A 20,768-nucleotide genomic window follows, 5' to 3' on the forward strand; every position below is an offset into this window, starting at 1 on the left:
AAAACACAATGGCAGTAACTATAAAGGTGACAATTATACAAATTATACATTGAGAAAAAAATGTTGATTCAATTAAAGTCTATACTACGGCTTGTCACTAACATAAGTGATTAATTCATGTACATTTTTATTGACATAAAGGCATAAATTATTATTTCAATAATCAAGTCTTTATGACAATAAAAATATACATGAATTAATTACTTATATTAGTGACAGCTCGTAATATAGAATCAACATTTTTTTTCAGTGTAGCTGAATAAACTAACATATATATATATATGTAGCTAAGCAAACTATTTTATAATTGCAATAACTATAAAAGTTGGTTCAACTATATAAATTAATTCTATATCTAAGACTTGTATAGTTATTGTATAGTTATTATTATAGTACTATTACTGTCTTTTCCTCTGAGTGTAGAGTTGTACGAATCTTCAGAAGTTTAGTAAACAGAACTTCTAAGTATGCAGATAACAAAGTTTTCAATTTTTATTATGTTCGACTGGAGATATTTACTAGATATATTGTAGTTCGGGAAAGATAAAGGTATGTTGAAAATGTACAAAAATCTAAACCGGTAAGTCGAAGACTCTACTCTATTATTGTTCTCCGATGTGCACGTCATAGAGAAGCATTTCTCTCTGATCGGATGTAAGCTCGTGAGAGATAGATAATTGAGTTCGAGTACCAGTCGTGAGTAACCGATCTCTCAACGAATCAAGACAGTTCGATCATCGGAAAGGAAATGGATTATCCCTGCACCAACTCACCGCTTCGAAACCCCTGAAACGACTTACCGGCCGGCGGATCTGTCGTATGCGGCCGTATAGACATGATAAATAAATTATTGCCTGTGGTTTGTCGAGCTCTCGTGATGGCGTCCCGTTCTCTCTCTCTCTCTCTTTCTTTTTCGCCACGAACGGAATAAGATATTCTATCATGGTGAGTTACATAAATCTCCTCATTGAATGGGCCTAATTATTGCCGGAGGGTCGCAGAACCAAGGGGACAGGATCGTTCGCTCTTCCGGGGACTTATTGTCAGCCTAGTTTAGGGCAGGTCCACCGCGAAGGGCGTGTATATACCCTTAAGGCCATCACAAATCCCCCTCGCCCCCTCCCATGTGCCCCCGTCTTTCAATCGAGATGTTCGTAACGACGTGTGTTCCTCGGCAACGACTGCCCAGGAAGAATCAAGTAGCTCTCGCGCACGCCCCTAATCGAGAACATTATCATGCTAATATGTCGCTGCGAGCATCCTTGCGTAACGCGTAATGATTTTTCTCGCGATTTTTTCGCATACGCTTCATATTAGCATAGATTTCAATATTACGTTCGGAGATCGAAGCAGCTTTCGTTTTGGATGTTTGGTCGGAAAAATTATGTTCGCGTACGGTATCTTTAATACATGTAAAGTGAGAAAAGTTTGTGTAACAAAATTTTGTGTTTATTAAATTATCAATCGGATAGTAAGTTGATGTTATTTGTCGTCATTTTTAATGTCAAAACTCTCTTAAGTAGTGACATATATTTTAAAAAACGAAAAGCTAGCTCTGAAGTGTTCATTAGATCTATTGATATTTAATAAGATCAAAACAATTTTCATCGATTGGTGAACTGAAGACTACCTCTGGCTATTGTCTGTTAAGAATCAAGATTTTATCCATGGATGCGCGGCCATTGTTGCGTTTCTGAAGCGCAACAATCTTCGTCACCTTAAAGCTTGTATCATAAAGGTAACAATTTTCAATTATTTAATTATTACTTTTTGTATTTAGTAAATATAACTAGTTCAGAGTTTGTTTTTTCTACATATACATTCCTAATGATCTGATAAACATAAAACTGTGTAGCCAAACTTTTTTGCTATAATAAATTTCTTGATAATAAATAAATATAAGAGAGTTGAATGGTGCATTTTTTTATACATCGACATGCATATTTTATATATTTAAAATGTAAATTAAAATCTAGTACTATTGTACAACAAAACATACATAGAACGTACATTTTATTGTCACTCACGATAAAAATGCCCGGCCAAATTTGTCCTTATTCAGGAAACAAGTATAACAGCTATCGCGATTGCGACAAAATGGCAACGGCGGTATGTAAAATCGCGACAGGATTCGTGCAAGGCAGAATGACGAACCTCTCGGTCGGAGTATCACGAATCGATCGGACTTAGAGTTACGCTCGCAAATAAACGCCTCCGGAGAGCCGAAGGGAGCATCGCCATCGTCATCATCGTCGTCGTTGTTACCGTTCGTGCGCCACGATGGAGCCTCGAAGGGCGGCTTGTGGGCATCGAGCGTCCACTTCGTCTGCTCCCGATGGGTCGTCGAGCCCACCCATAGATATTGCCCGAAGTAGGCAAGCATGTCTAATGCGTTCAGAGAGCACGTCCATAGACGGGGCGAGTCGTGCTTTAGGGAAAAAGACCAGTGAAAGCGTACTTGAGGGATCTCTCATCGATTCGAGATTTACATGTCATGAGTCCCAACGATTTGTCGCGCACAGGTCAACCCGTGTAAGAGAGCACAAAAACCAGAGAAAATCGATGCAGAAAAGCTCCTCGAATCGTCGATAGACTCGTCGGACTCTGAGACGTGAAAGAGCCTTGATTGCTGCATGAATAACAGATTGATGGCTTAGCCATTCAAGTTTGTCTGTTAACGAACGACTTCGGATTTGAAGCGGATTTTCATTGACAATGTTAAAAGTTTTCATTTAAAGATATAATGAAATGTTTCTTTTCGAAAAGTGTCTTTCTATCAGTTAAATCGTCTATTATCGCGCAAATATGAATGAAAAATATTTTATCTCTGAGATATTTGTAACACATTTATAAAAATGTATGATTTAATACTTTTTTGGGTATCAAACTTTACGTCGTATTTCAAAATTAAACACGTAAACGGAGAAAACTGATGCTATTGATCCTGTTTGTGTTACCAGCAGATAGAATTTTGCAGTATCTGTGACGAAGGTGACATTCAATTTGTCACCTCCCTAGCTCTTCTTCCATCAGACGTTCTTAGGCTATATCGAATCATTTCCGAACGATAAAGCACGACTCGTTCTCATTCTTCCTCGCTCTTCCAACGGTAAGAAATCTAGACTAGGGTTCACCCTCTCAATAAGTAATGTTAATATTTATTACTCAACATTACAGTCACGATAGAAGCGAAATTAGATATGTAAAAAATAGATATAATACAATAATGAATTGAAAGCACGTGTACCGTATAAATTATTAGGTATTATCAGTACAATGACTGATGCAATGAGGAGGATTTAAATTCAGAATCGAAACGTTCGCAGTTAATTTGTTTGTAAGTCACAATTGTTTGCGAATTATAATATATCTTATCTCGCCTCTCGTAAATACATTATTTATACACTAATAATTGCGGAGATTTATATTTATATATTTATATATGTGAAAAAAATATATAAATTAGTTAACTTATGAAGAATATTTTTATAGAAATTTGTATACATAAAAATTTCTATTATTAAGTAGTATAAATGTATAGTTGTAGCAATGATCAATGTTAAAATTAAAATTTGTATCATTATCTCTTAAAAATATATTTACATAAAAGAAAAGAATAATATACTTTTTCATATCTACCTAAAATTAAATTGTGCGAGAAATATAATAATTGCTATATACGATTTTAAAAACTACACAATTAAGATTAAGAGTATGTCAGATTTTACAAAGTTAAAGAATTACTTGCGGCAACTTTTTAGACATTGAAACTAGAACTTATTAGCAAATTTTCAAAAATATCAGCCTGCACACGAACTAGTCGAGAAAGGAAATAGAGAAAAGAGCCCGGCTACTCTTTTGCTCATAATTCACGCGAGGTGTTATTTCGTTGAGTTTGTGGTTCTGAGTAAATCTTTTGTACGAGAGTGCTGATCAGGGATCTCTCTCACGACGTATTGTTTCCCATTCGACTCACAGTCGTGCCGCAGCCATCTTCGCTCTACGAGGGTCGCGTGCCTAATAAGTGATGCTTTGGAACACCGTCACCTTCGCGGAGGTTAACAAAGCCAAGTCGTTTGTTCGATTGGTCGCGGCCACTCAGCCGTATTGTTCGGCCGTTCAAAGGCCGCTGGTCATCTGCAGGTATTTACCTCGACAGTCAGAAAAGCTATGATCGTTCGCTAGCGCCTTCGACTATCATTTTCTAGCGAATTTCAACGACACGAGACCGCTCTGGCCACTTAGTTTGAGAAATATAAATACATGGAAAAAACAATTTTGCTGAAGTATCTAAACATTTACAAACAGATATAAAAATAATTTTGCTGGATCATCAAAATAATTATGTAAAAAATTCGAGCATGAAAAAATTTTGACATTCTAGTAATCAATTTGAGCGTCTTACATATTTATTTTGATACCTAACAAAATTATTATCAGACTTGAATCTAACTAAATTTTTAGATTCCTTCAACAAAATCGTGTAAGGAATAAAACATAATATATGTGCGATAGAAATTACAAAAATAAAATATTTTTTCCAAGTCTTAAGTAACGCGACGGACTCGATTAGACGGTTTTTAATGATTTGTCTCAGAAATAGAATTTTTGGTAAACATACAATTAAACAAAATCACAAATTTTAATTACAATTGTTACTATGTAAGTGCATTACTATGTAGGTTCATTTTCCGTCTGCAAAATATGAAAAAAAAAAATAAACGGCAATCAATTAAAAATATCACAACTCGATTTCTCGAAGATGAAAAAAGAAGTAACGTCTTCCGGCTCTTTAAAGATTAAATACGAAAGTATACATTTCGCATTAAATACATCAATTACATTGCAGAGTCTACGTCACGTTTTCGTCTCCTCGTGCGAGGGGATCGGAGCGCAGGAGGGGCGATGAAAAGCTCGAGACGCGTTTCGCGAGAGCGTGAAAATTTCGGTGCTTTATCGTATCGCCCGGCGCGTTTCGCTCTCTCCAGCAAGGCAGAAGCAGAGGCAGAGGCAGAGGCAACGGCGGCGCGCGGAGGAAGGGGAGCAAAAATCCCTCGCGATATAAATCGATTTACGGGGCGAGCGTCAAAGGGCCGCTCGACCAATCGGCTGGTGGACGAGGCGGTGCTCGAGCGGAACGCGCTGTGCCGAGCGAGCGGAGGCGCCGCGTCGAGAGGGAATGCGTTTCGCCGAGTGCGCGACAGGGAGGGTAGAATAGCTGGGTACACGAAGTGGGGCTAGCACGGCGGGCATGGGCGAACGGCAGGTCGTGCTGGTGGGATCTGGTTGGGACTGCAGCGGGGATCCGGCATACACACACGCACACGCACGCGCACACCCACACACATACACGCATCCGACGCACGTTGCATCGTACGCGAAAGGTGGGAGGGGGAGGGGGAGGGGGGGCCGCCCATGAGCCGCGTTGCGCCTTCCTCGCCTCCGTGACCTGTCCCGAACCCGAACTCTCGTCAATTACGACTAAATACACGTATCGCGTCTAATATGGAGGACATAGCGACGGGATGGGCCGACTGCGACGGAGACTTGCCGTCTAGCCGAGCGATCGAAACTCGCTGTCTACGCGAGCACTTCGGTTAACGTACCTCTGGGATAGGGTTGCTGGGTTGCGCCGGCACCGACTCTGTCGTTAGCGTCGATTGAACTTCCTTCTCCACGTCATACGGTTGATGGAAAAAATACCATGTCTGCATCGTGTATATACATACAAATGCATGCCGCCGATCTTACTCGGTTCTTACGAACGTAAATATCTAAACAGACCGAGGAGGACTTCAGGTAGCACCGAGACGAATTAGTGCTGTTTAGACAGGACGCGCTTCTATTTAGCGTCGCGTTTGATGTTAACGTGTTTGTTTGACAATTACTTGTCTCGTATAGGGAGGATTGTGCTTACAGGCAAGTTAGAGAGATCATCCAAATAATCGTCCAAAAGCGAAAATTTTTTTTTAAATCTACTCTGCGCAATGCGATTCCTATCTAAACAACCTTAAATGTCTAAATATTTGCATTTTCTGTAAACTATTGTATTTTATATTAACACGATATTAATGCAATATTTATTCTAAGTTCTAAAGATGCCGCAAAAATAAATGATAAATATCTAAATAATGCTAAACGTTTGCATTTTCAGCAAGTCGTTGTATTTGATATTAACGCAATATTAATGCAACGTATAATCAGTATAAATCAGCTTTCTAATTAAAAGCTATCAAAAAATGAATGACAAATTGTCATGCGAAGCGTGGGAAATATTGAAATTGTCCATGAGTAAAGATAGTTTTTTTTATATAAATGCGTCTAGTATAAGTCTTCCTTGATTTATCTAACATTTGCTAATCAGATGCATCGAAACGCGATACCTATCTGCATGTGCAAGTCTGACAGAATTGGTTTGAAAAGCGAGTAGATTCACGTCCCGATTTCAATAACGCATGCGAGGTGGCCTTTTGACATTCTGACAAATGTCACGTGTTCACGGGAGAAAGTCATTTTACAAAGGGCTCATAAACTGAACATGATAGCTAATAATATTGCATGCGATTAACTCTACAAGTTAATACAATATGTCATTATGCTATTCTCTAGTATTTAAAATAATACTATAAACTTAATAAATAATAATAAGGCTCTGTAAGTATAAAATGTAGTCAAAAAAAGGGCAAAGAGCCAGTAATACTATAAACATAGCACATGGCAGAAACGAGAACAACAGCGAAGTCACAAAATTTTTCAAGTACGAAAAATTTTAAATTAATATTGCACATTCGAATGTTACACATAAATAAAATATAATAATACGTGCTTCATATTTATGTTAGTAGTTAAATGTGCTACTAATGATAAAACAATGACTATACATATTGACAAAAAGGGAGAAAGAAGACGTCCGCTGTTCTACAAATCAATTATAACAAAAGCATCACAAACGATCGTCTCGTTACACACATAAAAGGTAGGTCATTTTTTACCGGTTCGAAACGGACGCATACGAACGGACGCGGCGCGTGAAAAAGAAGGAATTATCAATTAAAGGTCGGTCTTTCGTACTTTGTAAAAAATGTCTTAATGTAATCGGCGTTCGCGTGTGGCCCGAGAACGACGAAACTGGTGGCCGCTGGAAGCAATCAAGCGGGACGGAGGGAAAGAAATGAGGGCGGAGGAGACAGAAAGGGAGGAGACGGAGACACACAGGCGTAAACTTTTCGAAAAAAAATCCTCATTGATGGATAGTTTATCGCATCCCTGTCCTGCTGGTGGATTCCTTCCCTAAATCCTACCTTCAATCCTCCTCCCCCCTCGTCCACGTTCACACACGTATACTGCACACACGCACGTATCATCTCTCTCCTCTTTTACTGCACGAGGGTTCCCCCTCCAAAACCAACCTGGACAACAGAGCCTACCTAAATATCGGGGGATCATGCTAAACGGCGGCAGATCAAAGGGACCGACAGAATCCGGTGGCGAGCTATCATAATAATTAGGCTCGCTCGCGCCTCTTTGTATCGGGATAGAAAAGCCGACGTGGAAGGCTGAGAAGAAGAAGCGAAGACGCAGAAGAAGAAGAGGAAGAAAAAGGGCCGCGGACGGTCCGGTTGGTCGAACTGGCCGAGTAGAACGGTCGGCACCGCTCCTGCCTGCTAAATTGAACTTAAGGGGACTCTAAAAAGATTTTACTGATTTCGGTGAATGAGAGATCGCGCGATCCTCGCCAATCGGCAGGTACTGGCAATCCGCCGTCCGTCCGAGTTTCGCACCGGTTTGATTGATTCAATAAATGTTTCTCTACGATTCTTTAATTGCCGGAGCGGCTCGCGTGATGTCGTGTATTAGAATTAAATACAGGGTGTCCGTGAAACAAATAGGCACTTTGGGCGAGCGTGTTCTCTGATCCGTTTGGAGTTCATCTTTCGTAGCGAGAGACGGAAGACCAATTGTTTCCCGTATTATGAGTGATTGACAACTAATATTATTATGCTCGTTTCTGAAGAATAAAAGAGTCCCATTTTTCATATATCTCTAAATGGATTGTGTTGTGATGTTTTAGACTGAAGTTACACTGTGAAACTTGCTCATTGGGATGTCTAATGGGATGTCAAAAATTAAGCAGTTATGAATGAAATCATCTAATCAAATGTTCGTGTAGGAAAATAACTCCAATTTGGAGAAGGAATATTTTGTCTTGTCTCATGTGTCTATTTTGAATAGCTCACAAAATGATACACAGCAGAGTTATATGTCTATTCAGACAGAACCTAATTCAATAGAATTCATATTCATAATAGTTAATAAAGTGTAAGACATAAAGATAAGACTAGAAATGAAGGTAAAAATATGAGAAAATTATTTAATCTCTTTCCTGCTTTCCTCTTTGATCGTAGAAGTGTTGACAGGTGAAATTTACTTCTCAGTTTCCTCCGGTATTAATTTATCAATATCAAAGACACTGTTACGAAAGTCACATTAATCCTATGCGACGTGATTGCCTCCAAGTACTGACACAATTGTTCCTCACAGATACACATCGCGTTTGCGCGGTATGTATTTTTCAGTTATGCTACTTATGTGAAATAACAACTATTAATCTGCAGCAATCTAGATAGGCAGGATGTCGATAGGATTGGATTACACGTTGCATGCAGTCGCGCACAATTTAGTATCGTCGTGTACTGCTAAGCACGGTAAATTGGTTGACGCGATTTATTACAATTATCGGTGCTCATATTACGGGCTCGCGAAATCCGCTTCTGTGAAATTTTGAAGGCACGAAAGCGACTCATCACTCGGTGAAAGCAAATTGTTTCTCGGTATTATATAAATTCATATTTGCATCACAAATCGGCAGGTAATATCGATTTACGACGCATAGAAATGACAGAGAAATATTACGTTCATGTCATATACGAAGTATCTATGTAATGTAAGATGAATTTTCATGCAATTTTTGCTACGTTCCCTTTACATAACATGGCATTTATAACTTTCATTTAAGTAATTAATAAGTGAAAATATATTTCAAATTATATTGCTAAATATTAATATAATAATAATCAATACTGTTCTTACAATATTAAATAATATAACTTTTATTTATTTTTTTATAAAATTGAATTAATTAAATAATATACTTTATGTAACGTTTTCAATCTTTAGCATCACTGGAAATTGAAGAGCATGAAAATGTCTCGAAATACAACGTGCACGTATAACGATCCGTCGGATGCGTCCGGTAAAGCAATTCTATATTAGCTAAAAACCACGAACATGTGGAAAGAACAAAAATGACATGCGCTACAGAATTCAATGGTCTTCGATTCTGTTCTCTTTAATTGAACCTATTCAATAGAAACGTATACATACACGCTCGCTTTTTTCTTTATTTGTCAATTCGTACAAAAAATTATGACAACGATAAGTTACAGTCTGGATTGTTATTTAGAATTATTGCAGTTCGCCCAAAAAAAATTTCAACACCCACATAAATTCTAATAATAAAACAAAAATATTCTGATTCGACAATAAATTAATAATTCGAAATATTATAAATTACTGCAGTGCATTACTTTTTCAACTTATACATATATATTATACTGGTAGCCTATTATAATATAAAGGTAAAACTATATAATTATTTTTAATCGCAAGATAATAGAAGTTTTATAGCATTCCTACCTCTATCTACATTTTACAGATATTTAATGTCAGGACACAAGTATTCCATTACAAGAAACAATTAAGATAATCGATTAAAAAAAAATAGCACAGCATTTTTTCCATTTGCCTTGCATGTAATAGTATTTAAACTCTGATATTTCATCTTTGCACATAATAGTTTTTAACCTTTGCAATTCAATAACATTTATAACAGAAAGTATAATATATATCGAGCAATGCTAGTTGTCAACGAAGATTGCCGCAATTATTATACATAGCTAAATCGATTCTCAAATCAGACTGTAGATAATAATCTGTATATAATAGACGTGATATTCTTTTATTGCAGACCTTATACGATCAATAATATGCTGATCAGTAATATTAATTCAGTAATACTGACAATACGCATCAATAATTTTATAATCTTATACACAATCAGTATTATTGATAATATTTCAGCTCAGTTTTATGTACATAGATTTTACAAGGTCAATAATTTGTCAGAATGGCAATACTGACAATATATTATTAACGGTGAGCTGGATTTTTTGATTCTCAAACATTCGCTGTGATAGAAGATACTGATGCTCGAGAATGAAGAAATCTCACTATCAATATTCTACATCGATCAATCAATCAATCAATATTAACCATATATAATCAATAGTATTATCAGTATTTATTGATACTGACAGCATTATTAAATGTGCAAGATCTCTATAACGACTATAACGTTATAAAATAGACCAACAATCATTATCTACGGCAGCAATCATCATTTTTCTTTGACAATTCGATTAATTCTATCTCTGATTTATTAGAGACACTTCCGCTTGTTGGATTAATTACAGCCTTTGACAATCTGTCACGATTAGACGAGAAAGAATTTCTCTTTTATATATGTGTGTGCAAAAAAAAGATACTCTAATTAAAAAATTTGATTGTAGAATATATTTTTTTATACAGTCTAATATACTTCACATTTACAAATTATATCTCACCAGCAAGGCGATAACTTTGTCGCATCGCAACTGGCAAGTATAATTTACACGTCGACATTGCCGGCTTAACTCATCCGCAAGGTCTCGCAAATACATATTTAAAAAGAAAAACTGAAAATATATATCTTTATCGTTATTTATATCGCGCGTATTTATATTTTATACTCAAATAACCGTGCGATAATACAGGCAAGTAGAAAGACGTGGGTAATAATAGAGGAAGTAACTGACAAACGCAAATTATAGAGATGTTACGCATAATGTATAATGCATAATACTACGAGGAAGACGAGTCCTCGTCGGTTCCTCGTGCGGAATATATCGCGCGCTATCAGATGTGTTTGCGCGCCGCGCGTCTCTCAAAGTCGTCCGTCCCGCGCGATCGAGACGCGGCCGTTAACATCCCGCAACATCCCGCCCGATAATCCGTTCCCAAGACCCGCTCGCGGCGGAGGCCGAAATCCACGCTCCGGGTGGGACGAAATCACGGTGGGCCCTCGTTAGTCGCCCTCCGCGTCGTGGAGGGTCAGTCCCACGTCATTCTCGAGCGAGAGAACGCGCCTTTCGAAACGGAGAGAGGAAGAGGGAGATAGATAGAGGAGCGCAAGATAGGAGCTACTTCAGGGTAGAATAAAGAGGGAGAGAGGAAGGGGAGCAGAGGGGGTGAAAGGAAGGAAGGACGGTCGCGCCCGCCGCGACGCTGCGGGATGTTAAGTACGTCTCGTAAAAATTCCATCCCGTGGCAGCGGCGGCGTCATTTTGCCGTGCCGGCGACGTTAGGTTACTGTAGGCGGGATTCGATCTCGCCCGGCCCACGGGACCGCCAAAGGGGCGCGTTCTCGGAACGGAGGTGGTACCCGGTGCCGTGGCAGCGGCTTCGAAACGTGTTTCTGAACTCGAACGGCTCCACCGTCCTTCTACGCGTGCGCTAAGCCGGTCGTGAGGAAAGCGCCTGCCCAACACCGGTATCGGGGGATCCCCGTCCACCGTACCATTTCGCGTCACCGGCTTCGACTGGCCTGAGAGGAGGCACCCGGCTGCCTCCTTAGCGCCGAAACTCGTTAAATGTCGACGTATTGACGTTTCGCGCGCGTATCTCGCTCGTTGCGGATGTCCTAGTGACGCACGGCATCAGAAACGCGTCTCTCTCTCTCTCTCTCGCTCTCTTTCTGTGTGCTGGTGTTTAGTGAGGCTAGCGAAGAGGACTGATATTCGATCGAGTTTCTACTCTCGGCAGAAACAGGTTGTCGTTTCAGGACATTCGAGAACGAAAGCGTTCTATAACGCGCTCGCTATGAAGCCCTGGTATCATATTTTGGTGTCCAGTTTCGAACGGACGACGGTGGCAGTGCGCTAGAGTGAAGGAAGACGACGACGTCACGAGTCGACGTTTGGTGGAATGATTGACATCTCTCGTCTACGAGTTGATATTTGACGAAAGGCCATTGGAGCTTCAAAGAGATGTTTCGACGAGAAACAGGAGACGGATCCGGAAGCCAATGATGTGACTCGTGTCAGGAGGAGCACGATGACTGCAAGTGCGTTGACAGGTCATCGATAGCGATTAGTGCGATTAGTTTCGTGACTGTGGCTCTCCGCGAAGATTGTCAAGGACTTGAATATGTTAGGCCAGTGAATGAGACTTGATGGACCGTGTGGTGATCCCGTGAACAGTTTTAGAACGTAAGTGCGTTATCGAAAGAATGCGCGGTGCTTGAAGGATTAACTTGGCGTGGCCTCGCGACTGGCTGTTAAAAGCCACCAGGCGAGTGTCTCGAGCTTTTTAGTTTAGCTCCTTCTATATCCGCGCGTGGCATGTGTACCACGGAGATGACGGAATCGTACACGATGTCGCCGTCGACAACGGTATCTTCCAGCGCCGTGACGCCCGGCTGCGTGAGCGGCTCGTCTGCACACCGACGGACATCGTGCAGAGGCTCGCCGGGTCGAGGAGATGTTCAAGACGACGAAGACGAGATCTCTGTAGGCTGTCCCAGTCCGCTGCCGCTGGTAGTAGCGACACCCAACACGGAAGACGAGTTGGCCTCCTCCAGGGAGGATTACGCCGACCGTCTGAGCCCCAGGAGAACCTATCCACGAGACTCGATGACGGAAGACGAAGAGAGGGATTATTCCCGCAACGGGGAATACAGGATGTCGAATGGAAGAACAAGTAGCAGAACTCGCGAGAGCGGTGATTCGGTCACAACGCTCAGAGATGACGAGGAGGACGAGGAAGAAGAGGAAGAGATGGACAGCAGGACCGGTAGCAACGGAGCAGCGGCCGCTGGTACCACGGACGATTACTTCAAGCCGCTGAAGCGCCTGAAGATGGTGCAGATGCAACATTCGGATGAGGAGGATGAAAGGGAACGGGAATCCAATGATCGCGGAGTTAAATCTTTCAGTATTCTCGATATCCTATCGCATCGACCGAAGGCAAAGATCGTTCGTCCCTGGGACACGACGGATTCCGGTCTTGGCCATCAACACCGTCATCATCTACAGCAGCAGCAGCAGCAGCAGCATCATCATCATCATCATCATCAGCACCATTTGCACCACCATCATCACAGTAGTCACTCGAGTCACGCGACCGGACCCCGGGACCTCTCACTGATGGGTATGTCACTCGCGTCTATGTCCGGTTCTATCAGCGAGCCACCTCTCAGCAGCTCCTCGTCGTCCGGAAGGAGCTCCGTGTCGGATTCCGGTAGCCCGGACCCGCTCGCCCATCATCACCATCATCACGCCGCGCTTCATCACGCGGGCATTCATCCTGGCCTGCATCATCCGGCGCTCCAGCAGCCGCAGCAGCAGCAGCTCAAGAGGAAAATGCCGCAGCAGCACGGCTCCCACGCTGGCCAAAACGGCAAGAGAACTACAGGGCAGGGCAGTCCCTTGGACGCACTCTTCCAAATGACCAGCAAAACCTTCGACGCGGGCGAACACAGTCAAGGTAAGCCTTCACAGATTTTCACATTTCTTTTGTTTGTGACCGAACTTGTAATATATATCCTGGAATTACATTTCTGATTCGAATTAAAAGGATAGTTTGGAGACGATTGTCATATCAAGTTAACGACGATTCTTGAGATGTGGCTGTATCAAATTTTTCTAGGAAAAATTTTGTATTTTAATGAAATGTCTAACGTGTTTTACGATTTAATTGTTAATAAATAAAAATTAGTAATTAGAAAGGTCAAAAAACAAGAGCTAATTTTGCTTAGTAATCTCGAGTTAGAAATTTTATATATTTTAATTTATTAATAAACAGTTTTATCAAATTAACTTGTTATTTAACAGAACAGCTTAATACTCTAATTATATTTCTCTGTATTGCATAATTTTATTATAATACAATGTGGATAAATAATCCTTGAAAAAGAAATATACATAGAATACTTTAATTTTTACCTTTGTATATTTTATCCTTGGTATCATAGCAAATAATTGGTTAATGATTGATTGATGATAATAAATACGAAATTATTTGAAAATTGATTATCCTATCAGATATGATTAGACTAAATGAAGAATCAGAGAGAGTTCCAGTAATGATACTTATTTATCTCAATCGTTGATCTTCCCATTAAGTAATTCTCGCTCAGTAAAGTACTGTTCTTAACACAGCACTTATATATATGTTGGGCACACTATATATTTGCAAAGTTTTTATGCGGTATGCTGTGTTTTACTTTGCGTGATATAAGGCGTTCACGATTTAAGTCAAGCGACGGCAACATCATCTAACTAAAACAGTTTTGAGCGAATAATCTTATTTTTTTTATTTTTTCGTTTTCGCCTTTAATTACGACGTGTAATTTAAATGTTCATGGCGTCATGGTTTCTGCAACATCAATCTCTTGCGGAAAAATACCTAACCGTGATATAATCAGCTGTACGAAAGAAATGCAAATCGTTTGACGATGAGTTTCGGATATTCGGCCGTGCAGTTTTAAGATTGCTTAAAATACCACCGTTATATCGCGTTTAGATCCCGAGAAATGAGATAGAATGGGTGCGAAGCGTGTCTGCTGATCGCTTGCAAAACCTATCGCTCGTAATCGGTTAAATATCGGTGATGAATACGGGTTTTAATTTTGATTGATGCACTTCAAAAGAGTCACGAAGCGCTAGCCTCTTTCCAAACGCTCAACTCTTCCCAAAGCAGTGCTTTATTTTATTCCTTTATAGTCCTGTAACCTGACATACGGAACGTTTCGAATTTCGTGGCGCATTAGGTGTGGCAGGTGCCAAAAATACGAGTCAGCGAACGCTAATCCGAGCTCACTTCGCTCGAATACTTAGGAATCCTTTTCGCAACCTTTCCGGACTTGTATGCTGCATCGTAAGTGACGGATCATATATGAGTATCTAATATTAGACGTACAATACCAACGTATCAATAAACTCGTAATCAATGAATATTAATACAGTAGTACGTAAGTAGGCAAAAAAGACTACGAAGAATATATAAATGCACAAACGAGAAAAAAAGAATAGAAAAAAAAAGTAATACGATAACAAAACATGATTCCTGGTATTAAATGCAATTTAATAATCGCAATGTAAATCGCAAATTGTTGTAATATGCAGTAACGCACGATACACAAGTTATTTCCATTACATTGAATCATACATAAATTTCATATTATCACATTTATTAATGTATCTATTAATATATGTGATCTTTGTGGCATCTGATTAATGATTTACTCTTTCGATCGTCAGTGTTTAAAGTCCTTTGATTTTAGTGTTTAAGATTTACATCTGTGAAAATTAATTACATTCAATTGCGCAAACTGTGTAGGTTTATTCAACAATGGGACGCGCGGGTCAATTAATATATATTAATTTAGCACGTTAATAACGGATACTTACGTTTTGAAAGACGGATTATTCGTTTCATACAATGCCCTATCGATGATAACAGATATACAAGAATAGACACCTCTTTTCCGTTGTTCTCTTCGAGTTTCCGCATGACGGAAATACGCCGGTATACGGGCGGTAAGTGTCGATCGAGATCACGGTTAAAGACCTGAATCGACGTGTTATGACGATCTTTAACTTTCTATTGATTCCTCACTCGTGGATCACGCATCTGCGATGTCCCGAAGCGACATGTGAGAGATTACCACAGTGAACAGCCGTTTCTTCCGTTCTGCTCGGCGCGTGACACACCTTCATAATGTCAATAATAATGGCTTGTACATAAAAGCGACGACCGGAAATATTTTGTAATTACCCGCAATATTTTTCGCACCGTTCTCACCAAACGAGTAAACGAGTCAATGAGTTGTTACGTTATGTCACATGTTTGATAATCTGCAGTGCTATTAGAATTTGTAGAAACTCACAAATATGTCAATCTTTCATTTTATAATATTCTTTATATTTGCGAGAACGCAAATAATTTGCCGTCGACATTCCACACAGTAATTTTAGTAATAATAAAATAATAGATGTAAATTCTTTTCAGTATTTTAAAGATGCTTATTAGCATCAATAATATTAAATTGCTTGTTTCAATTTAATTTATTTTATTACGTATTCCAGCTCTTCAATTTAGAATTGTGTTTTAAGACCGACAAATATTCGGAACTAAAGAAATTATAAAAATTCACACAGAAATATTATTAGGCACCAAGACCCCGTCTTGACCGAAAATGGCCTCGTTTGCTTAATTATTTATTTTATTATTGTCGAAAAATTTAATTTTAAATATTACCCTGAAGTAACTAACGTCGAAGCGCATAAATATTTATCGTAACGGTGCAGGATAAAAGCAGGATTACTTAATAGAAATTTTTCCGCGTAGTTTCAACGTCAGAATTAAATGAATGTCAAAGCTCATTCGGATATTAAGATCACAGGCTCTTACAAAAGGAAATTAATGCACGATCCCAGAGGCGAAATCACTTGACGCTTAATGCGAGTGCCGCGTATTGCGTTAATCGCTTTTCAGAAGCGCGTTTCCGCGAATGGTACTAATATTAGCGGTGGTCGTTACGAGCTATACGCGCTCTAGATGTCCCGTAATTAAATGACGAGATTTTTTTTCATACCTAGCGCGCGCTCGGCGAACGGCGACACGCGTTTCACAGGCCGCGCTTATATACTTCTCCCGAACGATATTATTATTAGGCATACTCGCGACGTCGATGCCGAGAAGTATTAGCTCTCAAAGGAGAGTGCTATGAGAGGTTGCCGCGACGATTGATGACATACGAAGGACAAGTGCGCGATTACACGATCGGTTTAATAGATAAGTACATCGGTCAGTCGTACGCCGAAGATCGTGCACATTTATCATCACGTGAATATCGATCGACATCCATTCGATTGCTTGTATCGAACACTTTATCATGGAATATCATCGTATTAGGTGTGCGAAGAGTTTACAGCGTTTAACGGGATCATGATATCGTTCAATTTGATGTTTGGATAGGGCGGGTACTCAGATTAATTCCCAGTGACACCCTTTGACTTCTGTAGAATAGAAAACTTACTCGTTCAGATGAATTGCTGTTTGTTATAGAAATAAAAATAAATATTCGTTGCATTGTACAGGCTGTTCGTGAACTGAAAAGAGAGTGAGTTTCTCTACGTGAAAAAATAAGTGAAAATAAGTTGAAAATTAGAATTAAATTTTTTCATATAATAAGGCTTTTCAAGAAAATCAATTTTAAATATTCGACGAGTACGAATTTAATTGATAAATTAAAGCAAAATATGTTAGAAAGGATTTATAAAAATTTATTTCGGAAAATAGAATTATTCGATGCAATGAGCAACATTTTCAACAATTTATAAAGTAATAGAATGTTTCGTGAGTGAATATTTTATTTTTATTGTGTATTCTCGATCATCTAATAATACAGTTAAGTATACTTGTGTACCCAGCGAATATTTAAAATATTTAAAATAGATTTTCTCGAAAACAAAATCTCATATAAAAAAAATTTTATTTTACGTTTTTAATTTATTTTTTCATATAGAATCACCTCCTTCTTGATTGAACCACCAGTTCACGAACACCCTACATATCGATAGAGTAAATGGCAGACAAAAGCCACTAAAACAAAAAAATATATTTATATACATTTTTATCTATTATCTATGATATTGCTTACTTCACTCAATTTAGTTTTCATTCTAATTATCCTAATTCAACAATCCTAATTAAAATTAAAGTCGGATCCCATACATTATTACGTCTCTCTCTCTCTTCTTTCTATTAAGCGAGCTTTCTCATTTTATAAGTGGTATCAAATGTGACAGAGCAATGCTTATAACATAAGCAATAAATAACGCCAACACTGTAATAAATTTTTAAGTTTCCAGTTATCGCGCTACCCTTAAAAAATATACCCTTAAAAATAAATTTACAGAACTGGAAAGTCTACTCGTTTTCGACCTTAAAAATACATGGCCCTATTTTCTCGAATTGGTTCACGCTCGTTCCTGTCGGCACCAAAAAGTATCTTTTTCTTCAAGGGATTTTTATATATAATATATCGAACCTGCGGCGAACAATGATCACGGGAATAGAGTAGTTCTTTAAAGTACCACTTACCCTTCTGATTTTGTTGACGTGTATATGTATATTGCTATACCCTGCGTTAATACATAAACTTCTAATTTTACGATGATTATTATGGAGTTCGTCTCCGGTCTAGTGATCTTAATCCCGGAGACACTATGGCGAATCCGATTTTGTAACAAAGTGGTCCTGAGTTACAAGAAACGAAGGGTTTTACGAGCCTTTCCGAAGACGAGTCGAAAAAAAGTGCCGACATCAACGATGAGTTACATCTTCACCTTACGACCGGCATGCAACCAAATTTCTGCTGTCTAGGTCTTTGTCCAAATTTTCCTTTTCGGCGCTTAGATAATTGGATTAAAGAAAACGTAACTGGTAACCAAGAGAGACGAAGTTCGTGTTTGTACATGTATACGCGGGATGTGCTTCCTCTAATTATCACCAGAAAATCCAATTTTCCGAAAGGTTGCATTAACTGTCAAAATAAATGCGGTTCGCACTTCGGTAAATGTGTTGGAATGAAAACGCGAAAGCGGAAGATAAAGGACAAATAGAGTTTCGTGTTGCTATTAAATATATATATATATTATATATTTATGTTTAGAAAAAATGTTGAAATTGACAATAGACTCGTATACAGAGCATCTTTTTCTTTGAAGACAGTTTAATTTAAAAATTTAACAGAATAATTTAAAAATTACAAATGACGGAGCTAGAATTTCGTTCAAGGATGTCAAGATAGTTACAGTGTAAATCATACTAAATTTTGTTATTGTCAAAGGCATAAAGTTCGAGAAAGCACCTTCATACTCATCCTATCATTTCAGGAGTACGTTCAAAACTCGATTCTGTCAATCCGAATATCATTTTATCCTTGTTATTTACTGAATGATGAACAAAGATAAAAGATACTCGGAGTTGACATAGCCCAGAGTTGCCACAGATCTGGAAAACCGGGAAAAGTCAGGGGAAAGTGTAAAAAGGTCTTTCGAATTTTGAAATTTGCTCACAATTTCCTTAAACTGCTCCTATTCCAGATAATTGTTACAATTTTTTAATATTATATTTGACATTTATAGTGAAATACGTTTAAAACTCGCACACTTTAAACGATTTTAATAAAATAATTAAAATTTATTTATCTTTTATTCAATATTTTTATTTGATCGCCCTTTTTTCGTAATTGCATTTTTTCCTCAATACTAATTTATTTTTTGTTAGCTTAAATTTGCACCCAAAATTTTAGTATTAATATTAATCTTTTTTACTGTCTTTAATAATATTTTTTGTAATAGGCTAGCATTCCTACAATTTTTGATTTTAAATGTGTTAAAATTTATATATTTTATATTGGAAAATTTTCTATTTTTATCTGGAAAACCTGGAAAAGTCAGGGAATAAATTTTAAAATTCATTTTCTATAGCAACCCTGTAATCATAGTAAGAACAGTAAAATTACTTAGATAAAAATGGGGCTAATGGTCGTCCCTCCCGCATGACACACAACTAACAACATGACGTACCGATCAGTTTTCTTCTGTTTGAAACTAAGAAAACTAAGCAACTTTGCTCTTATTTGCTCATGCACAACTGATAACATGGCGGTTGCTTATCAATCAAAGATATCGACACAGAGAGAACCTATTATTCTCACTTATACAGTGATATAGTTGAGTTTTGGAACGCATTCCTGAGAGCGTGAAATTCTAACCCCATCATTCGTAATTTTTAAACTCTTCTCATTTAAAAATCATCCCACATTAAAATTATATCTCGACATTTTTGTATCAGACTATTTATCTTAAAATACAAAAAAATCTGTTTATAAAATGTTTATCGTCAATTTTTTTGAACACCTTGTATCAGCAATACGACTGGCATGCCTCAGATTTTTACTGTGCCTAAATCTTTGTTCAAATTATTGGATTAAAAAAAAACGTAATTAATGTTGTCAGTCTTACCTCTTCGTCAGTAATTGGAGTTTTAAAGGCATTGATATTTTAATCGTGAAATTTAGTAAATAAATCTGTAAAAAATACAATCTGATTGATGTAAAAACTCATTATTGAAGCTTTGACGAGTGTCAAAGTTTTTCAGATTTTTATATAATCCGAAACAATAAAAAATAATTGCTGCTTCTCGAAGACTCCTATTGCTGACAGAAGAATTAAAATTCACATTGCCGGCAGAAAGCTATATACATTTGTATAACGAAATCGTGCATCAGATACGCCACAATAGTCGCAAATACGAATGTTTGCGTTATCACGTGCGCTGGGTTTTTCTCGTACTTGAAATGACGTATCGTGATTCCGAGCCACGAGAGACGAGATCGGTTACCTCTTTAAAACGCCGCGCCGCCTCTGCGACGAAAGGACAGTTTGCCATCTCGTCTTCGGGGTGTTCTCGATAAAAAGCACGTATTATCCCGTAAGACGGGCAGGACACGGATCGTGTACACGTACGCATCCATGACACGTGTTATGTGCCATCGTGCGCGAACGAGCCAAGGCGATGTGCGTGGTGCATGCGTGGTG

General features: G+C 38.5%; 1 protein-coding gene across 1 annotated transcript in view; it reads left to right on the forward strand.

Annotated features, from left to right (window-relative positions):
- The first annotated feature begins 11,625 nt into the window (after positions 1–11,625).
- LOC105147495 (uncharacterized) overlaps positions 11,626–20,768 on the forward strand; it is a 54,149-nt gene continuing 45,006 nt past the window's right edge. Inside the window, exon 1 of the mRNA XM_011058547.2 lies at positions 11,626–13,641. Coding sequence (XP_011056849.2) covers positions 12,498–13,641 — 1,144 coding nt within the window. The 5' untranslated portion in view covers positions 11,626–12,497. The remainder of the gene's footprint in view (positions 13,642–20,768) is intronic.

This window comes from Acromyrmex echinatior, chromosome 4 (assembly GCF_024713525.1).
Source record: "Acromyrmex echinatior isolate Ae372 chromosome 4, ASM2471352v2, whole genome shotgun sequence".
NCBI classification, from domain to species: domain Eukaryota; kingdom Metazoa; phylum Arthropoda; class Insecta; order Hymenoptera; family Formicidae; genus Acromyrmex; species Acromyrmex echinatior.